At 42.7% G+C, this 23,348-nt stretch overlaps 3 protein-coding genes across 49 annotated transcripts in view; 1 reads left to right on the forward strand and 2 right to left on the reverse strand.

Annotated features, from left to right (window-relative positions):
- The window catches only part of ighd (immunoglobulin heavy constant delta), a 184,658-nt gene that overhangs the window by 83,014 nt on the left and 78,296 nt on the right, over nt 1–23,348 (reverse strand). For 2 of the 46 annotated variants that reach the window (XM_073944683.1, XM_073944705.1), the window contains exons 1-2: nt 18,537–18,598; nt 18,098–18,408 (exon numbers count right to left, since the gene is read on the reverse strand). The exons of 39 other annotated variants lie outside the window; for them this stretch is intronic. In XM_073944683.1, the coding sequence (XP_073800784.1) occupies nt 18,098–18,408; nt 18,537–18,579 (354 nt within the window). In that variant the 5' untranslated portion in view covers nt 18,580–18,598. Of the gene's footprint in view, nt 1–14,043; nt 14,349–14,430; nt 14,762–15,770; nt 16,078–16,171; nt 16,234–18,097; nt 18,409–18,536; nt 18,599–23,348 lie in introns of those variants that run through there. 5 more of the 46 variants (XM_073944704.1, XM_073944702.1, XM_073944682.1 and 2 more) reach the window with 4 other exon arrangements.
- Nucleotides 1–23,348, reverse strand: part of LOC137489848 (immunoglobulin gamma-1 heavy chain) — a 92,960-nt gene that overhangs the window by 40,907 nt on the left and 28,705 nt on the right. The window contains exons 1-2 of one of the 2 annotated variants that reach the window (XM_073944707.1): nt 1,272–1,455; nt 889–1,176 (exon numbers count right to left, since the gene is read on the reverse strand). The exons of the other annotated variant lie outside the window; for it this stretch is intronic. The gene's annotated coding sequence lies outside the window, so the exon portion shown is untranslated. Of the gene's footprint in view, nt 1–888; nt 1,177–1,271; nt 1,456–23,348 lie in introns of those variants that run through there. 2 annotated transcript variants of the gene reach the window in all.
- LOC141381227 (uncharacterized) lies at nt 6,114–13,850 on the forward strand. The gene is made up of 2 exons (XM_073944655.1): nt 6,114–7,582; nt 9,808–13,850. Exons 1-2 carry the CDS (start codon nt 6,577–6,579, stop codon nt 10,869–10,871), a joined length of 2,070 nt encoding a protein of 689 aa, XP_073800756.1. The 5' UTR covers nt 6,114–6,576; the 3' UTR covers nt 10,872–13,850.

Consider the following 23,348-nt stretch of genomic DNA (forward strand, 5'->3'; position numbering starts at 1 on the left):
TTTAAGTTATATAGTAATACAAATGAAGTGTATGAAAGTGTGAAATACTTACCTGAAAGATTTGTTTATGTCCATACTTACCTTATACTTACCTTCAATATAGTTTAATCCAAACTGGGCGGAGTCACTCACTATAAATAGAGTGACTTGTGCTCAGTTCAGTGTGGGAGTCGTTGGAGATAGAAGGTGTGAGTAGTGGCGAATAGTTGGTTTTGATAATTCTGGAGAACAAATATTTTGTATATAATTATTTTGTTACTTTATTGTCTCTATTTGTTTGTTTTGTTGTTTGTTTATTTTTTGTATATATATATCTATTTTTTTTCTTTTATTTTTGGGATTTTTGGAATGGAAACTTTTGCACTGTAAATAAACGCACCTTGCACCATAGTGCTACGTCGGCTGAGCCATCATTCATTTTTTTTTTCTTGTTTCACACACACCCGAAAAACGCCTCTGTGTGACAAGTGCATTTAGCTGAATTAATAGTTTTTTATTAAATGAAAAACTTTTCTTCAATGAAAGCACCTAAATCAAATCAAATGAGACCTTTAAAAACGTTTTAAATTATTTAAAAGGTTAAAATAAAAAATTGTATTATTCACTATGACACATTATGTTAATTAAAGCTCCATATTTCCACCCAGCATGCACCTTCGTTATATCAGCAGTAAGTGCAGTAATGTTAATGTCTTTTATGTGATATTGAGTATGGCTTGATAAAGCATGTATTCTGTTGTAGCAAATTCTACAAAATGTGTTCACCTAAAGGAGAGTAATGCTTTAATTTCCTATAAACGGTTTGGTAATGTCTGACTGACTTCACAAACACAATGCAGGTTTTTGATGGGCGCTGCAGCCTTTTGTGTAAGAGTGTCTCTCGTGCACAGTAATAAACAGCTGCGTCTTCAGTATTCAGGCTTTTTATCTCCAGGTACACCATATTTTTGCTGGTGTCTGTTGAGATGGAAAACTGACCCTGTAGAGACTGAGCAAAATATACAGTTGAGCTATATCTTCCTCCAATCCATTCAAGTCCTTTCCCTGGTTTCTGGCGTATCCAGTGCATCCAGTAGTCACCCACTGAGAATCCAGACCCAGTGCAGGACAGAGTGACTGACTCTCCTGGTCTTTTCACCACAGAGTCTGAGGAGGTCAAAGACTGACCACTTACAGCTGAAAAACATGGACAATTAATGTAAAAAGAATGAAAACTATTTAAAGAAGCAGACTTTGATTCTTAGTATAGTACACAATAAAGAGCTTCTTACTTCTAATCATCATCAACACAACTCCATAAAGTAACATTTCCATTGTCACCCCAAACACACCCTAAAACTGTGATGTTTTGAGCACAGAAACTGACTCCAGTTTCAGTTTATAACAAAATCCCTTGGGTATTTTAAAGGATGCTGATCCTCCCTTTCTAATTTTTTTTTTTTTTTTTTTTTTTGCATAGAGTATATGCAAATTCATGGTATTTTTTTGTCTTATAATAGAGATGTGATCTTGTAAGTATGATTTGGTTTCTCCTACTAAATCTATTAAAATGTCACTCTAATTCTGATGTTTTCATACAAATCATCAAAAAAAAAAAAAACTAGTAAGGTCTTTTCATGTTAAATATCTAAAGCAATAACAAAAGCAGCAAGCCTCATGAGCAGAATCCGGGTGTGTATGTAGTAAATGGTGAATGTTGCTTGATTAGTATTTTGAGCTTTTAGGTAATCTTTTAGCTGTACTAATTCCACGGGTATATGACTGGTGCTTGAATGTGGCGTCTTGAGAAGGGTCTGGGTAAGTCTGGTCAGTGAGGTGGACAGAGTGAGGCATTGTGGTATTTCATGTTGTTAACAGTGGTGGATTTTCAAGATAATTTGGTTGTTTCTGATCACTGGTAAATTATATATGCACTGTATATTACTACAGCAGTCAGAACAGGAGTGTTCTACAAGAGAACTTTAGAATGAAATAATCCCTTTTTGTTCTGAACGAAAATGTTGTGAGAGATTTTAGAAACCAAAAAGACAGATGAAAGGAGAATAATTCAAATTATTAACAGAAGTTGGAATATCAATTGTGTGTGGATTTCAAGCTAGAACGTATCTGAATTAGAAACAACAATAATAAATATTATTTATATTATGTGAGTATTGTTGTTGTTGCTGTTATGATGATAATGATGAAAATTATGATGAAAAACATAAGGATGATAAAGATTGTTCATAAACGTATAAGAAAACTTTTCACTTTGTATTTCTGAGTTCTTGTAGAGCTGCATCATCAGATGGAGTCGCTGTGCCCTGGTTCTCGAGCACAGTAATAAATAGCAGTGTGCTCTTCTCTCAGACTCTTGACTTCAAGATATTGTGTACTTTGAGAAACATCCTCACTCATCGTGGTATTTTTTTATGTAGTCTGCATAGACAAGATAATCAGAGCAAGAACTGCTGCCAGTATTAATTTTCCCAATCCATTCCAGAGCTTCTCCAGGCTTCTGCCGTATCCAGTGCATGTAGTGCTCAGTCATTGTAAACCCAGATATTTTACAGGAGATCTTCACTGTTTCTCCAGGTCTCTTTGTCACAGCAGGTGACTGATCTAATCGAATTTCATCCCCACTGATACCTGTGCAATAAAAGACAAAATTGCATTAAAGAACAGCTTTAAATAATCAAAGTGATAACTAGAAAAATGAATAAATGTCAAATTACCATGCTGTAAAAGAATCAATATTAAGATGATAAACAAAATGCTTTTTGACACCTTTTCCAACATGTTTTCTAAATGTAAAGTCAGCTCATTAGATATTATTTCACCAGTCATTGAACAGTTAAGCTAAATCTGTGTGTTATATGCAGTTAAATAAACACATTTGCATAAGCTGATTTCTCTTGCCTTAGTTTTATAATATATGATCTGAGAAAGTAAAATGAAGTGAGTATTGAGGCTGATCATGTGAGAGAAAGGAGTTCCTGTTGGTGAACTCAGTTCTGTTTATTTGGAGTTTCCTAATGTATTTTACATTACTGTGGTTTTATATGTATGTAATGTTGCTACATTAGTATGCTGTTTTTATTACATATCAGAATTTATATTTCAATACAATATCCTGATAATTCGTAAAACAGCTTGTTTAAAATGTAAATGACTCCCTCTTGTGGTATACAAAAAATATGTGGTAACATTAATTATATACATTTGACAGTTATTTTATTATTTTCATAGCCTATTTCTGAATCTGTAAAATAAATACATAAACACTTCCAGCCCTCAAAATATATGATGTTATAGTAAAGTGTTTGCATCGTGTGTGTAGATAATTGTGTTGATGAAGTGTAGATGTGTTTTTGTCAGATTCTCTCACTGAACTGAGCCACTGTGGCTGTCTTTGCACAATAATACACAGCTGTGTCCTCAGTCTGCAGGCTGCTAATGTCTAAGTACAGCTCATTTCTGCCCGTGTCTCTGGAAATGGTGAAGCGACTCTTGAAGGAGTTCCCAGAGGCTATTGATCCACTACCCCATATGATCCCGATCCACTCCATGGCTTTTCCAGGAGGATGTCTGATCCAAGCTGTGCCATAATCTGTGAGAGCGTATCCAGAAATTTGACAGGACAACCTGACCGACTGACCAGCAGCTTTAATCTGTGCAGGAGATGAGGTCAGGGAGATGCCAGAAACATCTGTAAAAGACAATAACATATCTGTTTCTAACTAATGTTTGTATGAAAAGCAACAAAAGATTCTCTCTTCACTGATGTGACTGAATCCACTCACATGGAAATAAGGCAAATAAAAGGAGAAGAGTTTGACTCATGATTGATTTCAAGTTCAGACAGACGTTCACACAGCTTTATCCTGTTATTAGTGGTCTGTCTCTGTTAAGGAGGAAATGGTGACTCTTATTCTCTCATGGGATGGTGAAAATTTGCATATTATAATGCGAGTTAAATAAGGATGTGATTTTGAACATTCAAAGACCTATTTTCTGAAAGGGACATAAGGGACACGTCACGTTCTCCACAGATTGATTGGTGTAACGTCTTGTATACAAAGCGTCACTGACAATCCTGTACACAGCGCTAAAACATTTAGTTATGCAGTAATTATTAAAATATAGTTAAAATATCGATACCAAATTAAAAGTTTCTGAGTATCGATATATCGATATAACTAGCAATAGCATAGCCAAATGTCATTCATTCATTCATTTTGCTCCAGCTTAGTCCCTTTATTCATCAGGGGTCGCCACAGCAGAATGAACCGCCAACTTTACTTTTGACTACATGTATTTTTTTTCCTTGGGCAGAATTAATTGATTGATGTTAGATTACATTTTCCATTTTCAACCAACTTACATATACAGTATGGGTAAAAACGATAGTTTCTTTGTACTAAAGTAAAAAAATATATATATTTATTGTCACTACATTAAATTATATATTACTGCACGGTGGACCAGTAGGTAGCACATTCACCTCACAGCAAGAAGGTTGCTTGTTCGAGCCTTGGCTATGTCAGTTGGCGTTTCTGTGTGGAGTTTGCTTGTTCACCCAGTGTTCGTATGCTTTCCTCCAGGTGCTCCGGTTTCCCCCTTAAGTCTGCGCTATTGGTAAATTGGGTGGGCTAAATTGTTCGCAGTGTATGTGTATGAATGAGTGTGTGGATGTTTCCCATTGCCTGGTTTGATGATTACTGACTCAGACTCAGTCAGTGTCTGACCTTTGCACTCTGTAAAAATGAAAGTTAGACCATTGTTCTTAGCAGTGTAGTATATAAAAAAGTACAACAAATAATAATTAATTTTTAAATCATACTCACTATTTATACAGACTATGATGCTTATTAACAGACAGGTAAGTTTAAGGTCCATTTTTGCTGCAGTTTTGAAGAGACTCACTGATAAAACACACAGATGAACTTAATATGTATTTACACAACATAAAATACAGTTTAATTTGCATAGCCAATCCTCCATCAGACTCCCTCCATGAAAGGTTGACAGACACAAAAAAAAAAAAGAAAATGCTTTGCATAAAGCCTTGGCTATATCTTCCTCATTGTGAACAGTATTTCTTACTACAGAGCAGCCATTCTGTCTCAGATTTTTTTATGATTGGTAAATATTGATACAAATAAATATTTAGCTTTCAATTAGCTTATTTATAGTCAGAAAATTAAGCATATACTGTAAACATTTACTTAGGAGGCTACATATGTTTAAGCTACAAACAACCACTTTTGTATTAATTGTATTAATTGAAAATTTGTATTAATTGAAAAAGTAACACTGTATCTGTCTGAATAATATATATATATATATATATATATATATATATATATATATATATATATATATATATATATATATATATATATATATAAACTATCTTATATATATATATACTGTATTAGAAAGGCAAAAGAAAAAAATTTGGACAAAAAAGTCACATTACATTTTGTGAATTTTTATGGGTTTGCAATTTTGTGGGGGTTTGATTGTTTTTTAAACAATCACAGCAAAAAAAATAATGATTGTAATAAATTATAAAAAAAAATCTAATTGCAATTGCATTAAAAACAAACTAACTGAAAAGCTGGAAATATAATATTGTAGTTATTCATTCATTCATTTTCTTTTCGACTTAGTCCCTTTATTTATCAGGGGTCACTACAGCTGAATGAACCACCAACTTATCCAGCATATGCTTTACGCAGCGAATGTCCTTCCAGCTGCAACCCAACACTAGGAAACACCCATACACTCTCACATTCACACACATACACTACAGCCAAGTTAGTTTGTTCAATTCACCTATACCACACATCTTTGGACTGTGGGGGAAACTGGAGCACCTGGAGGAAACCCACGTCAACATGGGAAGAACATGCAAACTCCACAACGAAACGCCATCTGACTCAGCTGGGGCTCGAACCAGCGACCTTCCTGCTGTGAGGCGATAATTCTACCCACTTCGCCACAGACACCCAAATAATTTTTACTCTTCCGTTATTTCCAAGAAATTAATTTATAATATCAAAGTTTTACTATTTTTGGCAAGATTAAGTACATACACATGTGTACAAGTACACATTGTTTTGCTAGGTGAAGTTTATTCATAAACTAATTTCGAGAGGAGCACGTGATTATGATTGAACACGGCTGGTTCTGCATTAGCATGCTTGATCCACCAATCAGGCCATTCCTAACCACTATAAAGAGCCAGGGTTTTCTCACTACAGTTATCTTCGATTGAAGAACAAAGCAAGCAACGTTTACGACAGAAAACAACGAAAACTACTACAACTACAACTACAACAACAACTACTACAACAACAAAAACAACAACAACTACTACGACAACAACAACAACAACTACTTCAACAACAACAACTACTACTACTACAACTACTACTACAACAACAAATATTTCAACAACTACTACTACTACAACAACAGCAACTACGACAACGACAACAACAACAGCACGGCGAAGCAAGCTAAGCTAACCAACAGCTACATCAACAATAACCCTTACCACTGCCCATCTTTCTACAATACCTTCAAAAGATGGAAATCAACAACAACAACGTCAACAGCCCCAGTAATTCCACCATCAATCCAGTCAATCCAGTACCACTCACCTTTACAGAAGAGCCAGCAGCACCCGAACTCTCCACGGTACCTCAAACAGAGCCCCAGAACGCCACAAGAAGCCGCCGATCCACCCGATCATCCACCAGACTTCGCACCAGTTCCACTCCTCCATCGACATCCAGACAGCAAGCCACGTCCCCAGCCTCATCATATGCTACAGTTTCCTCCTTCCGTCAGCCCACAAGAATAACTATTTCAGAACTACGCAAACATCTCGCAGATCTCGGCATTCACGCCCCAAGGACCCTCAACAAACCGGAACTACTCAAACTCTATTCAAACGCCACTTCAGATTCCCACCCGTTACTCAGTACCAGCAAAAGACCTATCACCAGGGAACCCAGCGCCAGACACACCCCCTACCCTCAACCCACCCGCACTCAACCAGGAAAAAGAAAATCAAAAACCAAACATGTATCCAGCAGCGCACCCACAGGACCACACCCCCAGGAATCCCAGTCACCACCAGCTACGTCACACCGTCAGGACTTGAACCAAGGACTCCCCGTTTCTCAACTTTTACCTCCCTCTTTCTCTTGGCCTCCAGCCCCTCCCTCCAGTTCTCCTGCTACCCCTCCTATCCCTCCAATTTCTTCTAATCCTTTCCAACCTAACGTTTCCGCTCCTCCTGCCTTTCAGATTAATCAGCCTTTCTCTCTCCCTCCTCAACCTTCTACTTCTTACTCTATTCCCCATAACCAACCAGCTTCCTCTCTTCCAACCTACCCTATTCCCCCCTCTTTTTCACTCCCTTTAGCACACACTAGCACTGATCCAACTCAAACTCTCCCCGCACCAGTTTCCTCAGCACGGCCCTCCTACACACTTTTCACCGCCACTCCCCTCCCTATGCCGCCTAACGCTCTGGCTCTGGATCCCACCCCTATCTCTACAGCTACAAGAAACCAGATTCTCTCAGGTGCAGATATAGATCTCATCACACTCCTGTCACCAATTTCACCTCCCGCGGCAGAACGTCAGGTCGATTGCGGCGAATTCACCTTCACCTTAAAACAATCGTCCAACACACAGTCACGTATCTTATCCTTACCCGAATTTACCATGGCATTTTCACGCTATACAGAAGTCATCTGTTCCGCCTTCCCCCATAGGAGGCGCGAGTTAAATGACTACATGGCGATCATAGCCGAACTCGCGCTCTCCTACGGGGGCACTCATTTTTACACGTACCACAAATTATTTTCAGCCAAATGTGCAATCCGGGTAACCCAATGGAATCAAATTCCGTACTGGGGGGCCGTGGACTTTGATATCCATAATCGGGTCTTTTTAGGATGCCGTAATCTAGCCTGCGCGGTCTGCCGCTCAAGTCTTCACGTCACTACCTCTTGCCCTTTCATCTCTCCCTCCGCTAACACAGTTCAGAACCCGAAATCTACTAGTTACGTTCCCCGCCCCGCTAATCCTAACATTTCTCCTCTTCTCCCTCCTTCTTCTATCCGCTCCACTCCTTCCAATAACATCTGTATTAACTTCAACTTAGGTAGATGTCAGAAAAACCCTTGCAAATATCTGCATGTCTGTTCATTTTGCGGTGGGGCTCACGCTAAAATTGTTTGCCCAATCTTCAGAGCAAACAATAAAAAATATAAAAACTACCTATCGACTCCTGTGAATATTCCTCACCTTATTTCTGAGTTAAAAGATCACCCTGATACTAACTTCTCTGATTTTCTCATTTCAGGTTTAACTCACGGATTCCACCCAGGTGTTTCAGCCTCTCCCTCATACAACCTCTGCTGTCCTAATCTTCTATCTGCAAAAGCCGAACCAGAAACAGTCGACCAGCTTATCAAAAAAGAAATTGATAACGACTTCATGATCGGGCCTTTTACAGCTCCGCCGTTTACAGTATTTCGTATTAGTCCTATTGGAGTGGCTACTCGGAAATTCTCCGGTAAAAAGCGCCTCATTATTGATCTCTCCGCGCCACATAACTCCGTATTTCCCAGCATAAACAGCACTATCCCGATAGACGAATACTCGCTTCACTACCACGACATAGACCAAGCCATAACCCTTATCAAAACCGCCGGCCGTAATGCCTGGTTAGCTAAAGTCGATATTACATCCGCTTTTAAAATTATGCCAATCCACCCAGATTTCTGGCACCTTTTTGGCATTCGCTGGCGATCAAAATTCTACTTTGCAGTCCGGTTAACTTTCGGCTGCAAAAGCAGCCCAAAAATATTCGACATGCTTTCAGAAGCCGTATGTTGGATACTTTCCAACAATTACGGAATTCCTTACCTTATACATCTGTTAGACGACTTCCTAATCATCTCTCCTCCGTCGTCTCCTCCAAATAATCATTTGGCGATCACCCAAAAAGTTTTCGCCGACCTCGGAATCCCTCTAGCAGAGGAAAAAACATCCGGTCCAAGCACGTCCATCGAATTCCTGGGTATCAACCTAGACTCGAATATTTTCCAAGCATCTCTCCCAAAAGAGAAAGTCGACCGCATTACATCTCTATGCCAAATTTTCATCGAAAACCAGTCATGTACAAAATGCGAACTCCTCTCCATCCTCGGGCACTTAAACTTCGCCATGCGCATTATCCCCCAAGGTCGTCCGTTTATTTCGCACCTCCTACAACTCTCTACCTCAGTTCCTGGTTTAGAAGATACAATCCTTCTATCTAAACCCTGTCGCGACGAAATTAGCTTATGGATATCTTTCCTTAAGCAATGGAACGGATGCTCCTTTTTTTACAGCGACCTTATAGCATCGCCGGTAGATATTAAATTATTCACCGACGCCGCCCCATCAGTCGGTTTCGGGGGTTTTTACCAAGGCCGCTGGTTCGCGTCCCCATGGCCACCCCAAATGTTGGAAATGCCTCAAAACGAGCAATCATCAGCTCTATTCGAATTATATCCCATCGTCGCTGCGGCCATTTTATGGGGTAACGAATGGTCCGCCTCTAGCATCCTCGTACATTGTGACAACGAGGCTACAGTTCAATGCATTAATAAAGGGCGCTCGCACTCACCGTCACTCATGCCCTTATTAAGACGCCTCGTTTGGACAGCTGCCACAAAACAGTTTATCATATCTGCTGAACATGTATCAGGTTGTAAAAATCAAATTGCTGATTCTCTGTCTCGCTTTTTGTTTCAGAAATTTCGGCTGTTAGCACCAGAAGCGGACCCTCATCCAACACCTGTTCCTCACTATTCAGAGATGATATTGCCATAAACCATCCTCTACACCACCTCAGAGAATCAGCCATTTCTCTCATCCTGCAGGGTGTCGCTCCTAGGACCCTCCAATCATATCTCACTGCTTGGAGTTCCTTCAAAAACTTCCACTGTCTGTACAAAACTCATTTTCCTGACTTTTCTCTCCTTTCTATCACCTCATTTATAGCACATTTACACCTTACAAAAAATCTACAAGCCAGTTCCATTCGAAGCTACCTAAGTGGGATCCAATTTTTTCACAAATTGATTCACGGGTCTCCTTCAGAGGCTATTTCAAATTTTCAAACATCTCTCCTCATTAAGGGTATACAAAAAAGTCACCCCTCCTCCCCCGATACCAGGCAACCCATCACACTCAACATCCTTTCTAAATGCATCCACACCCTACGCAAAGGATATATTTCCATCCACACAGCCCGCACACTCGACGCCATGTTCACTTTAGCTTTTTTTGGATTTTTGCGATGTTCTGAACTCACAATAACATCAAATTTCAATCCTACAATTCACCCAACCTTATCAGATCTGACCTTGCTAGATGAAGAAACTCTATCCTTCTTCATCAAGCAAAGCAAAACAGATCAATTACGCAGAGGACATCCTATTTATATATTTGATATTCCCTCACCCACTCAACCATTCCAAACCCTCAAAGCATACATGCATTACAGAAGAGCCCAAGAACCCAACAGATCCGCTCCACTTTTTACTGATGACGCTAATCGTCCAGTTACTCGTTTCTGGTTCCAATTTCACCTCAAGGAAATCCTTCGCATTTCAGGTTTTCCCCCCGAACCTTTCTCTTCGCACTCATTTAGAATAGGAGCAGCTACTACAGCAGCACACAACGGCCTTTCCCAACAACAGATCCAAACCCTCGGACGTTGGTCTTCTAACGCCTACAAATCATACATTCGCCTCAGCCAATATCACCTCAGAGAAGCTCAGCAGATTCTCGGTAGCCGACATCAACACTTATGAAGCTCTTAAACACAAATATCTGTCTTTTTTCCCTTCTGTCTTTTTCTCTCTTTCTCATTTATTTGTCCGTAAGTGCGCTCAAATGTGTATTCGTCGGTGTTCAAGTGTGCGTTTATGTGTGCGTGTGTGTGTGTGTGTGTGTGTGTGTTGCATGTGTGTGTGTGTGTGTGTGTGTGTGTGTGTGTGTGAGTGCGTGTACACACTTATTTATTTACGTGTGTGCGTATACAAGTAGGAAAGTACGTGTTTTATAAAAAAAAAAAAAAAAAAAAAAAAAAAAAAAAAAAAAAATTTCTGCATAATACAGCAGTAAGGCTTAGCGGGAACATGCATTACTTCTAACCTTACAATTCATACTCTACAACGCTCTAAAGCTCCTTATCGCCACTCTCCCCGCTTAATACAGCCGTAAAGGCTTAGGGGGAACAAATATTGCTTCCTTACCATACCAAATTCTTACATTACAATGCTCGAAGCTCTTTTTCTAACACAATCCCCGCATAATACAGTCGTAAAGGCTTAGCGGGAACAAATATGGCTTACTCACCACACCAAATTCTTACATTACAATGCTCGAAGCTCTCTTTACTAATACAATCCCCGCATAATACAGCCGTAAAGGCTTAGCGGGAACAATATTGCTTTCTCACCATACCAAATTCTTACATTACAATGCTCAAAGCTCTTTCTACTAATACAATCCCCGCATTATACAGCCGTAAAGGCTTAGAGGGAACGCACACGGCTTTCTCACAATACAATCTTCTACTTCAACGCCTTTAACTCCGCCAAATCATATTTCATCCATTTATCCTATTTCACCAACCATTCATTTGACACTGAATATCTACACACCCCTGCAATTCAGAGTCGCTACCAAGCCTCATCCCTACCTGCTACACAACAGTTAATCAGCTCTATTTCCCTTAGATACTGACTTCCATCGCACCTCTGCAGCCGCAGAGACGCTCAGCCGAGCATCACTCCCTCCTACATCACTGCCGCAGCAGTGACGCTCAGCGAGCGCATATACACTTCCACTTAGCAATCCATTACTGATACACTCTCCAGCACTGCTAAAGCAGTTAAACGTCTCTGCGGAGGCGTATTTCCCTTTCAGATACTGACTTGCATTGCACCTCTGCATCAGCAGAGACGCTCAGCCGAGCATCATTTACATCCCCTGCACCACTGCTGCAGCAGTGACGCTCTGCTGGAGCTCATGCACACTTCCATTACACTCATACCACTTCTGTCACTCCCAGCACTGCTAAAGCAGTTAAAACGCTGCTGCAGAAGCGTATTCTTCCCCTTAGTACTGACTACCACCGCACCTCTGCAGTCGCAGAGACGCCCAGCCGAGCATCACTCCCCTCCACATCACTGCCGCAGCAGTGACGCTCAGCGAGCGCATATACACTTCCACTTAGCAATCCATTACTGATACACTCTCCAGCACTGCTAAAGCAGTTAAACGTCCCTGCGGAGGCGTATTTCCCTTACAAATACTGACTTTCATTGCACCTCTACAACAGTAGAGACGCTCAGCCGAGCATCATTTACATCCCCTGCACCACTGCTGCAGCAGTGACGCTCTGCTGGAGCTCATGCACACTTCCATTACACTCATACCACTTCTGTCACTCCCAGCACTGCTAAAGCAGTTTAAACGCTGCTGCAGAAGCGTATTCTTCCCCTTAGTACTGACTACCACCGCACCTCTGCTGTCGCAGAGACGCTCAGCCGAGCTTCATCCCCCCTGCACCACTGCTGCAGCTATGTCGTTCCACCGGAGCTCACGCACACTACCATTTATCCATACTACTACTGACACACCCCCCATTGGACTGCCAAAGCGGTTAATCAGTTAACCGCTTCTCATCTGCAGCTACAGCTCCGCAGAAACTTACAGCTTCAATTTCCATCACTACTATACTAAACCTTTACGAAACTCACCACATATGTTTTAAACATTTTACACTTACCCCACTCACTCTCCCGCTGGTCCCTACAATTAACCGGCCCCGGGAGCACACATAGTAATACACAAGCACTTTCAGTTAATTTTTACACCCACACCAGTCTCCAAGCTATTTCTGTATCACTTTTCAGCAGCCGGATATAGCATTAATCTCCTGTGCCTTTGGGGGGTTCTTCAAATACGCGGCTGCTGTCCCGAGCGGAGCATTTTGGGGAGTTGTCGAGATCTACCTGAGCTCGAGGCTCCCCTCTCTTCCTCCAAACGGGAGGGAGTCCAGGGCTCAAGAACCTTTGAGCTCAGGGCTCTCTCCCGGGACAGCATGCCAAACTTGCTTATAATCAATCATCAGCTAAGTGTGAACTCTTGAAGTGAAGTTTATTCATAAACTAATTTCGAGAGGAGCACGTGATTATGATTGAACACGGCTGGTTCTGCATTAGCATGCTTGATCCACCAATCAGGCCATTCCTAACCACTATAAAGAGCCAGGGTTTTCTCACTACAGTTATCTTCGATTGAAGAATCCCCCCTTCCACCCCTACCTTTTCACCTTTCCCTCCACAGGGCAGCACGGTGGCTCAGTGACTAGCGCTGTCGCCTCACAGCAAGAACGTCACCGGTTCTAGTTCATTAACAGGCCGGTGGTCGTTTCTGTGTGTAGTTTTGCATGTTCTTCCCGTGCTTGCGTGGGTTTTCCCCGGGTTCTCCGGTTTCCTCCCACATTCCAAAAACATGTACAACAAGTTTATCGTTAAATTTAAATTTCAATACAGGTAATCTAATAAAACGGCATATCTTTTAATAGCCTTCAATCTTAATCTTTAGCTATTATAAAAAGGGGGAGTTGTCGAGATCTACCTGAGCTCGAGGCTCCCCTCTCTTCCTCCAAACGGGAGGGAGCCCAGGGCTCAAGAACCTTCGAGCTCAGGGCTCTCTCCCGGGACAGCATGCCAAACTTGCTTATAATCAATCATCAGCTAAGTGTGAACTCTTGAAAAATATTTAATTAGTGTAAGAAATAACTATTTACCAAATGTTTAATTCATCTTCAAAAAAAAATCGTCCTCAACAATTTTTTAAAATGTTTTTTTGTGATACAATATAATGAGAAATATCATGATAACATTTCATAAAGAGCTGTTTATATTGCTGTTTTCAGATTTTGTACAGTGCTGCAGTTGTATGCATCACTGTGACTCTTGCACAATAATATACAGCAGTGTCTTCACTCTTCATATTATTCATCTGCAGATACATCTGTTTCTTGCTGTTGTCTCTGGAGATGGTGAAGCGTCCCTGAACTGACTGAGAGTAGTATGTAGTACTACCACTACTTGAGATGTACGCCAGCCACTCCAGACCTCCTCCTGCAGTCTGTCTGATCCAAGCCAAATACGGATCATCACTGAATCCAGAGACTGTACAGGTAAGTCTGTGAGATTCTCCATGTTTAATGACCGCCGCTTCAGACTCGGTCAGTGTTTGACACCAACAGACTGAAATGCAAACAATTAAACATGAACTTTTACAGCATCATTACACATTAGGAAACATGACTGTCAACAGTTTCCTTCTTACGTTCTGTGAGAGCAAACATGACAAAAGTCAGTGTGGACACAATATCCATTGTCATGTTTTAAAAACAGGAACTTGACACAGGAAAGTCATAAACAAGTTTAGTGTCTCTGCGTGGGGGCTTATAAAGGGGAGACAAGAAGTATGTTTGCATATGCTGCCCTCTAAAGGTAAATTTACATATTCTGGAACATTAATAAGAATGTTTGTAGCTGCTTCTAAAGCTTATTTACGATTGTGGAGAGGTAAGCGTGATCGAACACCCAATAAGGGAGGAGAGCATGCTAGGAGCCCGGCGGGTCAATCAGATATGATAAATAACACCTGTCTTTCTAGTGATTGGGCCGGAGAGACTCCCTTCTTAAGGAGAACGGGAGGAGCAGTCGGGAGAGGAGAGAGCACACACACACACAGACACAGCATGCAAGTGGTGTGCATAAATAAAATAAAGTATATTGCTTACCTGATATCGCCGACCCTGTCTTCTTCTTCCCACACAACAACGAACTTTACTACAACGATGTTCAAAGTTTCTTCAGTGTGCTTAAAGCACTTCATGTACAAAACTCAAATATTTATCAAAACCTAAAGGTATTTCACCCAACGATGGAAAATTGCTCACTCTTAGATTGTTTCAAACCTTTATGAGAAGATATTTGGAGGAATGCTTGAAACAAGTAGCCATCATGATTCATAGTAGGAAATAAAAATCCAATATCTTTTGTATTTAACAGAAGAAAGTAACTACAACAGATCAGTGCCAAGTAAAGAATAAATTATGATGTAAATTTTAATTATTGGGTGAATTATTCCCTTTAAGTCTTCATACTTTAGTTTTGGTGTCTACTAAAACAACATTTAAGTAATCTGTATTACAGTACAGAAATACAAAGATGCAAAGGATTCAGGGGAAAGTGCCAGTGTCTTCCAAACTCCTGAAGTAGTGGTAAACTCAACCTTCTGTAAGTGAGTGTTTGTTTCTTGCATTAAACAGATGCACTTCGATCTACAAATGTTTTATTTCTTTAAGTTCGATAGTTTGCTGTGGCAAGAGAGATAAGAGTTCATTTGATTATTAAAATTAGAGAATTAATTATGTAGACTGAATCCTTCATCCTAAAAAAAAAAAAAAACGTGGAAAATTGATTACTTATAGAGTACTGACTTAAGAAAGCAAGTACTGTATGATTGAAATGTAGATTTTTAACTAAGTATTATACTCTCCAGACAGCCCTAATGTAACTTCAGCGGCTCTTCTCCTTTTGCATCTTGTGTAACTTAATCATGTTCACCCTATTGTTCACAATGTGTTTTTGAACAGCTGCCTGTATTTTTGTTGTCACAGTGTCTCACTTGCACAGTAATACACAGCAGTGTCTTCAGTCTTTAGTTGATTCATGTGCAGATAGAAATTGGAGCTGTCTTTAGATGCCGTGAATCTGCCCTGCACTGACTCAGCTGAGCCCTTAGATGAATCTGAATAATAATAAATAATCCATTCGAGTCCTTTTCCAGGTGCCTGACGGATCCAGTGCATGGTAGTGCCACTAACACTAAATCCACTGCAGGCACAGGTCAGCTTGTGGAAACCACCTGGAGCCACATTTACTGACCGCTCAGACTGTGTGAGCACAACCTGACAGTCAATATCTGTGGATAAACACAACATTGACAAACAGTTAGAATTAAGTGTCTATTTAAACTAAGCATAGAGTGCAGTCTGATGAGAGAATGTTTGACATACAAGACACGGCAGTAAGCAGCAGCAAGAGACACAAAGTGAACATGATTAGAGATAATTTCTCTACTCAACAACAGTGCAGTTGTTTAAATATGACATGAACATCGGTTCATTTGCATAAGGTTGAATTAAGACCTGTGGAGTCTGTGGTGCTTGAGTTTATTAATATTTATATTTAGTACAACTTCTTGATATATCAAAAATCTGCTTCCACAGTGCAAATATGTGAATTTGTTTGCCCAATTGTGTAATTTCACCTACACTTCTTCTGATAGATGAACAGTGACATGTTCTGGTGAAAGTGAGTACAGGGCTGTATTTTAGTCATGGGAAGAATTACAACTACAGCTGTGTTTTTCACTACAGTAATATTTTGAAAAGACAGACTCTAGAGATCTGTGTCTGGTTTTTAAATTTTATTCCATTTACTGTCTTTATTATGTGCACAGGGCTGTAGTCATTTCAGTCACTGACTGTCTTGCACAATAATACACAGCGATGTCTTCCTCCTTCAGGCTGTTCATCTGCAGATACACCTGCTGCTTACTGTTGTCTCTGGAGATGGTGAATCAACTTTGAACAGACTGAGAGTAATAAATGTCTTGATTATTTGATCAATGCCAACCATTCCAGCTCTTTTCCAGATATTTGTCTGATCCAAGCCATAGAGGAGCCAAAAACATCAAAAAAGCAGTGCATGTCAGTTTATGGGATTCTCCTGGTTTGATTGTCACTGCCTCAGACTTAGTTAGTGTCTGACACCAACAACCGCCAAAATAAAACTTGATCAATTGGTTTTAGATAAAAAAACAGACCATTTTTTTTTATCAAAAACCAATACAACTTGTTGTAAATCCTAAGATTATGTGCTCCATATTTGTGTGATGAATTTTTGAGGTATACAGCGATGCAGAATTAAACTTGACCTTGACTATGAACGTAATACAGCTTGATGGGGTTTTGCAATATATTTCTATTGTTTTATATATTTACTTAACATTCTTTTATGCTTGCATGGTTGTTTCCCCACACTGACATATACATCTGCAAATTAACAGCAATTTATATATATATATATATATATATATATATATATATATATATATATATATATATATATATATATATATATATATATATATATATATATATATATATATATATTGCTGTTAATTTGCAGATGTATATGTCAGTGTGGGGAAACGACCATGTAATATATATATATATATATATATATATATATATATATATATATATATATATATATATATATATATATATATATATATATATATTATTCCAGATGATAGGTGATTATCAATGAGCACCTTGTCCTGATTTTAAAACTAATCATGAATTTTAAACTAGTCCCTCCTATCTGATTGGATGGTTGGACAGTTTTTGGAATGAACATGTTGCACTTGGGAAAAAAAAGGCTCTGCAAGTTTGTCATACTTCAAAATGACAATAAATAGAAAAATAAAAAATAAATACATTTAATGTGTTAATGCAATTAAACTATCAGCACTTTTCCTTTTGTGTTCTTTGAAAGAAAATCACAGGGAAAGTTTTGACACAATGTTTTGTTTTATTTTTTGTTGATTGATTATATTTATTATCCTGAAATGACCTGCCTTAGTCAGTTTTGTACTTGTATTTATTTGTGTTTTTCATTATCATGTGAGTGTTCAACACTAGCACATTTCACATTCTCTTTATGAAAAACATTACAATAACAGTTTTGTCGCAGAATTTAAAACTTGTTGTTGTTTGTAGGTTTAATAGCTTTATTCTGCTGTGGTGACGCCAGATTAATAAAGGGACTAAGCTGAAAAGAAAATGAATGAATGGATGATTCTGACCAATGATCTCCATTTCTCAGTTCTCCTCTGATGGTTTTTGTACGAGTAGATGAATGAAAACAAGCACAGTGCTGGTGTATGTTGCACAGTAATACACGCCAGTGTCCTCAGTCTTCAGTTGATTCATGTGCAGATAAAAATTAGAGCTGTCTTTAGATGCAGTAAATCTTCCCTGCACTGACTGAGCTGAACTTTTGTCAGAATCTGATAAATAGTTCAAGATCAATTCCAGTCCTTTTCCTGGTGTCTGACGGATCCAGAACATCCAGTAGCTACTGAGAGTGAATCCACTGCATGCACAGGTCAGCTTAACAGATCCGTTCGGAGACACACTTACTGACTGTTCAGACTGTGTGAGCACAATCTGAGAATAAACACCTAAACAAAGCAAAGCACAAAACAAAAATGATGTTTATATAGTAGAGAAAAACATTAATGATAAAATAGTATTGTCTTCTGTATTTAACTCCTTCTGTTTTAATAAACCAGACAAATAAAACACTCACTGTGTGCAGCTGCCAACTGCAGAAAGAGCTTTAGCAAGAACATTATTTCTCCTGTTCAGATCTAATGCTTATGTCTTAGTTGTTTATATAGGACACATGGAAGTGAAGTTTGCATTAGTATTAGTATTTACCCATGCATGTCGTGGACTAACAGAGTAGGTGTGTTCAAACAAACAGGCACCAACTGTTCATTTAATGAGTAATGGTGCCCTCTTATGGACCATTTTTGGCTAGTCATGGCATATAATTTAACAAGTGATTTGATCCTAAAGAAACTTCTAGATTACTGATTTACAAATGCTAATACTGTGTCCTTAGGCCTATATTGTATCCAAAAGTCTAATATAATGATAGCAAATAAACTGTTTAATAAAGAAGGTGTTCAGTGCAGGGTTTTTGTACAGGATGTGTGGCAGTTTGTGGTGCTGTGTATTGCGAGCACAGTAATACACAGCTGTGTCCTCAGTGTTGAAGTTTTTTCCTGTTAAAATAACTGCATTGCTGGAGGATTCAGAAGAGAAACGTTCGAGGTTACAGAAGTAACCCTTCGTTCCCCGAGGAGGGGAATGGAAGTGCCATGAATGGGAGGATTCGGATCAGAAGCCGCTTATCTGGAGAGTATTGAACGGGCCAATGAATGAAATTAATTGGCAGCGTAAGCTTGCGCAGGTGTGCGACATCTGCAATTATCTCAGCATATAAGCACACCTGAAGCCAGCAGACGCCATCCTTTTAAGCTGAAGAGACTTTCAAACAGCTAAGGGACAGTCATTATGGCGACGGAATATGGCACTTCCGTTCCCCTCCTCGGGGAACGAAGGGTTACTTCTGTAACCTCGAACGTTCCCCTTCGGTTGGGGAACTTCAGTGCCATGAATGGGAGAATATGGAAAGCGCCATAATGACTGCACCTTACCAACACCCCCGATGAGGAGATAGTCGGTCCTCCAACGTGTCCCTGGCCCTAATTTATCCTACTTCAACAGAAGTTTTACGGATTTAGATATATTTTTTGGGAAGTCGTGAGCATCTAGATAATTCTAGGAAATACAACAGTACGTTGGGAAGCGTGCAATCCCGATAGGGAGGACGCTGCGGAGGCCATCCGTTACCCAAGGGGGGGGTAGATGGCAGAATTTACCTATGGACTAGCCCTAAAAAGGGGGAGTACGCATAGCAAAAGAGTGGTTAGCGGAGAGGGAAGACACGGGTCCGCCCAGGGGGGGGACTTAACCGTGGCGGAATAAGCATATGGGATCGCCTAGTGGGGATCACGCATAGCAGGCACCTATACCCAAAACGCGGGCTGACCAGCGGGCAGACCTACAACGTAGTGGGCCAGCAAGTGACTCCTCCGCTGAGTCAGTGCTGGGGGCCACGGAGGAATCTGCAGGGCTCACCTGACGGGGAACTTTACTGACAGATAAAAAAGGCGCACGTACCTCCGTGTTAGGGAGAATGGCGCCGCAAGCGTGTTTCAACACCCTACCGAGTTGTCTCCTCAATCACCAAAGGGTTACCTAATACCCTTGAGGAAACCGGCTCCACTCGCAGATTGTAAAACCTTGCAAATGTGTTGGGTGTCGCCCAACCCGCAGCTCTACAGATGTCTGTTAGAGAGGCGCCGCGTGCACGCGCCCAAGAGGATGCAACGCTCCGAGTGGAGTGTGCACGTACTCCCGGGGGACACGGCTGACCTCGACTCGAATAAGCGAGTGAAATGGCATCCACAATCCAGTGGGATAATCTTTGTTTCGATACGGCACTCCCCTGCTGCCGACCGCCATAACAGACAAAGAGCTGCTCAGATGATCTAAAATTCTGAGTACGGTCCACATAAATGCGCAGAGCGCGAACTGGACAAAGTAAAGAAAGGGCTGGGTCTGCCTCCTCCGGGGGCAGCGCTTGCAGGTTCACTACCTGATCTCTAAAGGGGGTGGTAGGAACCTTGGGCACATAACCGGGGCGGGGTCTCAGGGTAACGTGAGAGTAATCCGGCCCGAATTCCAGGCACGAGTCACTGACCGAAAATGCCTCCAGGTCCCCGACCCTCTTGATGGAGGCCAACGCAACCAGCAGAGCTGTCTTCAGGGACAGAAATCTTAGAGATACTGATTCGAGTGGCTCAAAGGGATCGGATCGCAGACTCGTGAGAACGAGGGCGAGATCCCAAGAGGGCATGAGAGGGGGGCGAGATGGATTAATTCGCCTAGCACCCCTAAGGAACTGGATGACCAGGTTATGCTTTCCCACGGTGCCGCCAGCTACCGCGCTATGATAAGCGGAGATGGCGGCCACGTAAACCTTGAGAGTGGAGGGCGACAGCCTGCTGTCCAACTTCTCTTGAAGGAAAGAGAGCACAACACTAATCTGGCAATTTCGGGGGTCTTCTCTGCGAGAGACGCACCATTCAGTGAATAGACTCCACTTCAGGGCGTAGGCGCGCCTCGTGGAGGGGGCTCTAGCCTGAGTGATGGTATTAACCACCGCAGTCGGTAGGTTACCTAAGTCTTCCTCGCGTCTAGGGACCACACGTGGAGGTTCCAAAGATCGGGGCGAGGGTGCCAGATGGTGCCCTGTCCCTGAGAGAGTAGGTCCTCTCTCAAAGGGATCCGCCAGGGGAAGGCCGTCGCGAGGAGTGAGAGCTCTGATATCCAGGTCCGGTTGGGCCAAAGGGGCGCAACTAGCAGAACCTGTTCCTCGTCCTCTTCCTGACCTTGCACAGAAACTGCGCGAGCAGGCTCACTGGGGGAAACGCATACTTGCGCATGCCCCGAGGCCAGCTGTGGGCCAGTGCATCCGTGCCGAGAGAGCCCTCGGTCAGGGAAAAAAACCAACTGGCAGTGAGCGTTCTCGGGGGAAGCAAACAGATCGATCTGGGCCTCCCCGAATCGCGCCCATATCAGCTGAACAGACTCGGGGTGGAGTCTCCATTCTCCAGGGCGTAACAGCTGTCGTGAGAGCGCATCGGCTGCACGATTGAGCGTGCCTGGGACGTGAATGGCGCGCAGCGATTTCAGCCGCGGGTGACTCCAGAGGAGCAGACGGCGGGCGAGCTGAGACATGCGGCGAGAGCGCATACCCCCCATGCGGTTGATATACGCCGCCGCCGCCGTACTGTCCGTCCTGACCAGCACGTGTTGCCGCTCCAGCACCGGTAAAAAGCGGTGGAGAGTGAGGAACACTGCCAACAGCTCTAGGCGATTGATATGCCAATGCAGCTGGGCACCCTTCCAGAGGCCCGCAGCCGCATGCCCGCGACACACGGCCCCCCCAACCCGTGTTGGAAGCGTCTGTTGAAACAACAACATGGCTGGACGCCTGTCCTAGAGGCACACCGGCCTGTAGGAACGAGGGGTCGTTCCAAGGGCTGAGGGCGCGACGACACAGCGCAGTAACCGAGACCCGGTGTGTGCCCGCGTGCCATGCGCGTCTGGGGACCCGATCGTGAAGCCAGTGCTGAAGTGGTCTCATATGGAGCAACCCGAGCGGCGTGACGGCGGCTGCGGATGCCATATGCCCCAGGAGCCTCTGAAAGAACTTCAGTGGGACCACTAGTTTGCTGTCGAGCTCCCTCAGACAGTTCAGCAACAGGCGAGCGCGTTCCTCGGAGAGGTGCGCTACCATGGTGATCGAGTCCAGCTCCATCCCGAGAAAAGAAATCCTCTGCACGGGGGCGAGTTTGCTCTTTTCTCGGTTGACCTGAAGCCCCAGTAGGCGGAGATGCCGAAGCACCTCGTCCCTGTGCATAATCAATTGCTCTCGTGAGTGGGCTAAAATCAGCCAGTCGTCGAGATAACTGAGTATACGAATGCCCGCGAGCCGAAGGGGCGCTAGGGCACCCTCCGCGAGTTTGGTGAAGACCCGCGGAGACAGAGAGAGCCCGAAGGGGTGGACCTTGTACTGCCACGCTCGACCCTCGAACGCAAACCGCAGAAATTGGCGGTGGCGTGGAAGAATGGAGACATGGAAATACGCGTCCTTCAGGTCTATGGCTGCAAACCAATCCCGAGGACGAACGCATTGGAGAATGCGCCTCTGCGTGAGCATTCTGAACGGCAGCTTGTGCAGACAGCGGTTCAAAACGCGCAGATCTAGGATTGGCCGTGACCCACCGCTCTTTTTGGGTACGATGAAGTATGGGCTGTAAAACCCACTCTCCATCTCGGCTGGAGGAACCGGCTCGATTGCACCCTTCGCCAGGAGGGCAGCAATCTCCTCTCGCAAGACAGGGGCGGACAGGGGGTTGACCCTGGAGAAATACACGCCCGTAAACTTGGGGGGCTGTTTCGCGAACTGAATCGCGTAACCGAGTCTGATTGTGCGTATGAGCCACCGCGAGGGGCTGGCCCGCGCTAACCAGGCAGGCAGAGCCCTCGCTAATGGAGTCATCGCTACAATCGCTGACGTACCAGCGGTGGGGCAGCGCGGAGTGGGTGTGCTGATCCGGGAAGCACGAGGGTCCCGCGGAAGAGCTGGAGGAGAGCGATTCGCTCTGGCTCCGCACCCTGACTCCGCAGAGGGGGCTGGAGGGCTGAGGGAAGGGAGACCGTCCCCCCAGCGCTCGTGAGCCACTGGCGAAGCACGTAGAGTCTGCGAGCTGGAAGGCAGCGCGTCCCGGACTGGCAGAACTCGTGCAGTCACATCCGGGGAAGGGAAAAAGTGCTCTTTTACTGATGTTTTGGTGGCACTGAAAAGTACCGTTGTTATCGGGGCCCCGCCCTCCAGCGGGGAAAGAGCAAGTTTCCTCTTCTCCGGATGGCCTGTCTCAGGGACGCTTCGCGGTCCGTTTACCGGACTTAACGGCGCCCT

The sequence above is a fragment of the Danio rerio genome, chromosome 3 (genome assembly GCF_049306965.1).
Source record: "Danio rerio strain Tuebingen ecotype United States chromosome 3, GRCz12tu, whole genome shotgun sequence".
NCBI classification, from domain to species: domain Eukaryota; kingdom Metazoa; phylum Chordata; class Actinopteri; order Cypriniformes; family Danionidae; genus Danio; species Danio rerio.

Bases quoted from the DNA above. Each gene is read 5' to 3' on its own strand.
- LOC141381227 (XM_073944655.1), top strand. From the start codon at position 6,577: ATGGAAATCAACAACAACAACGTCAACAGCCCCAGTAATTCCACCATC. The intron at 7,583-9,807 runs GTGCAGATATAG...TTTTTGTTTCAG, and splicing joins AAGAAACCAGATTCTCTCAG to AAATTTCGGCTGTTAGCACC.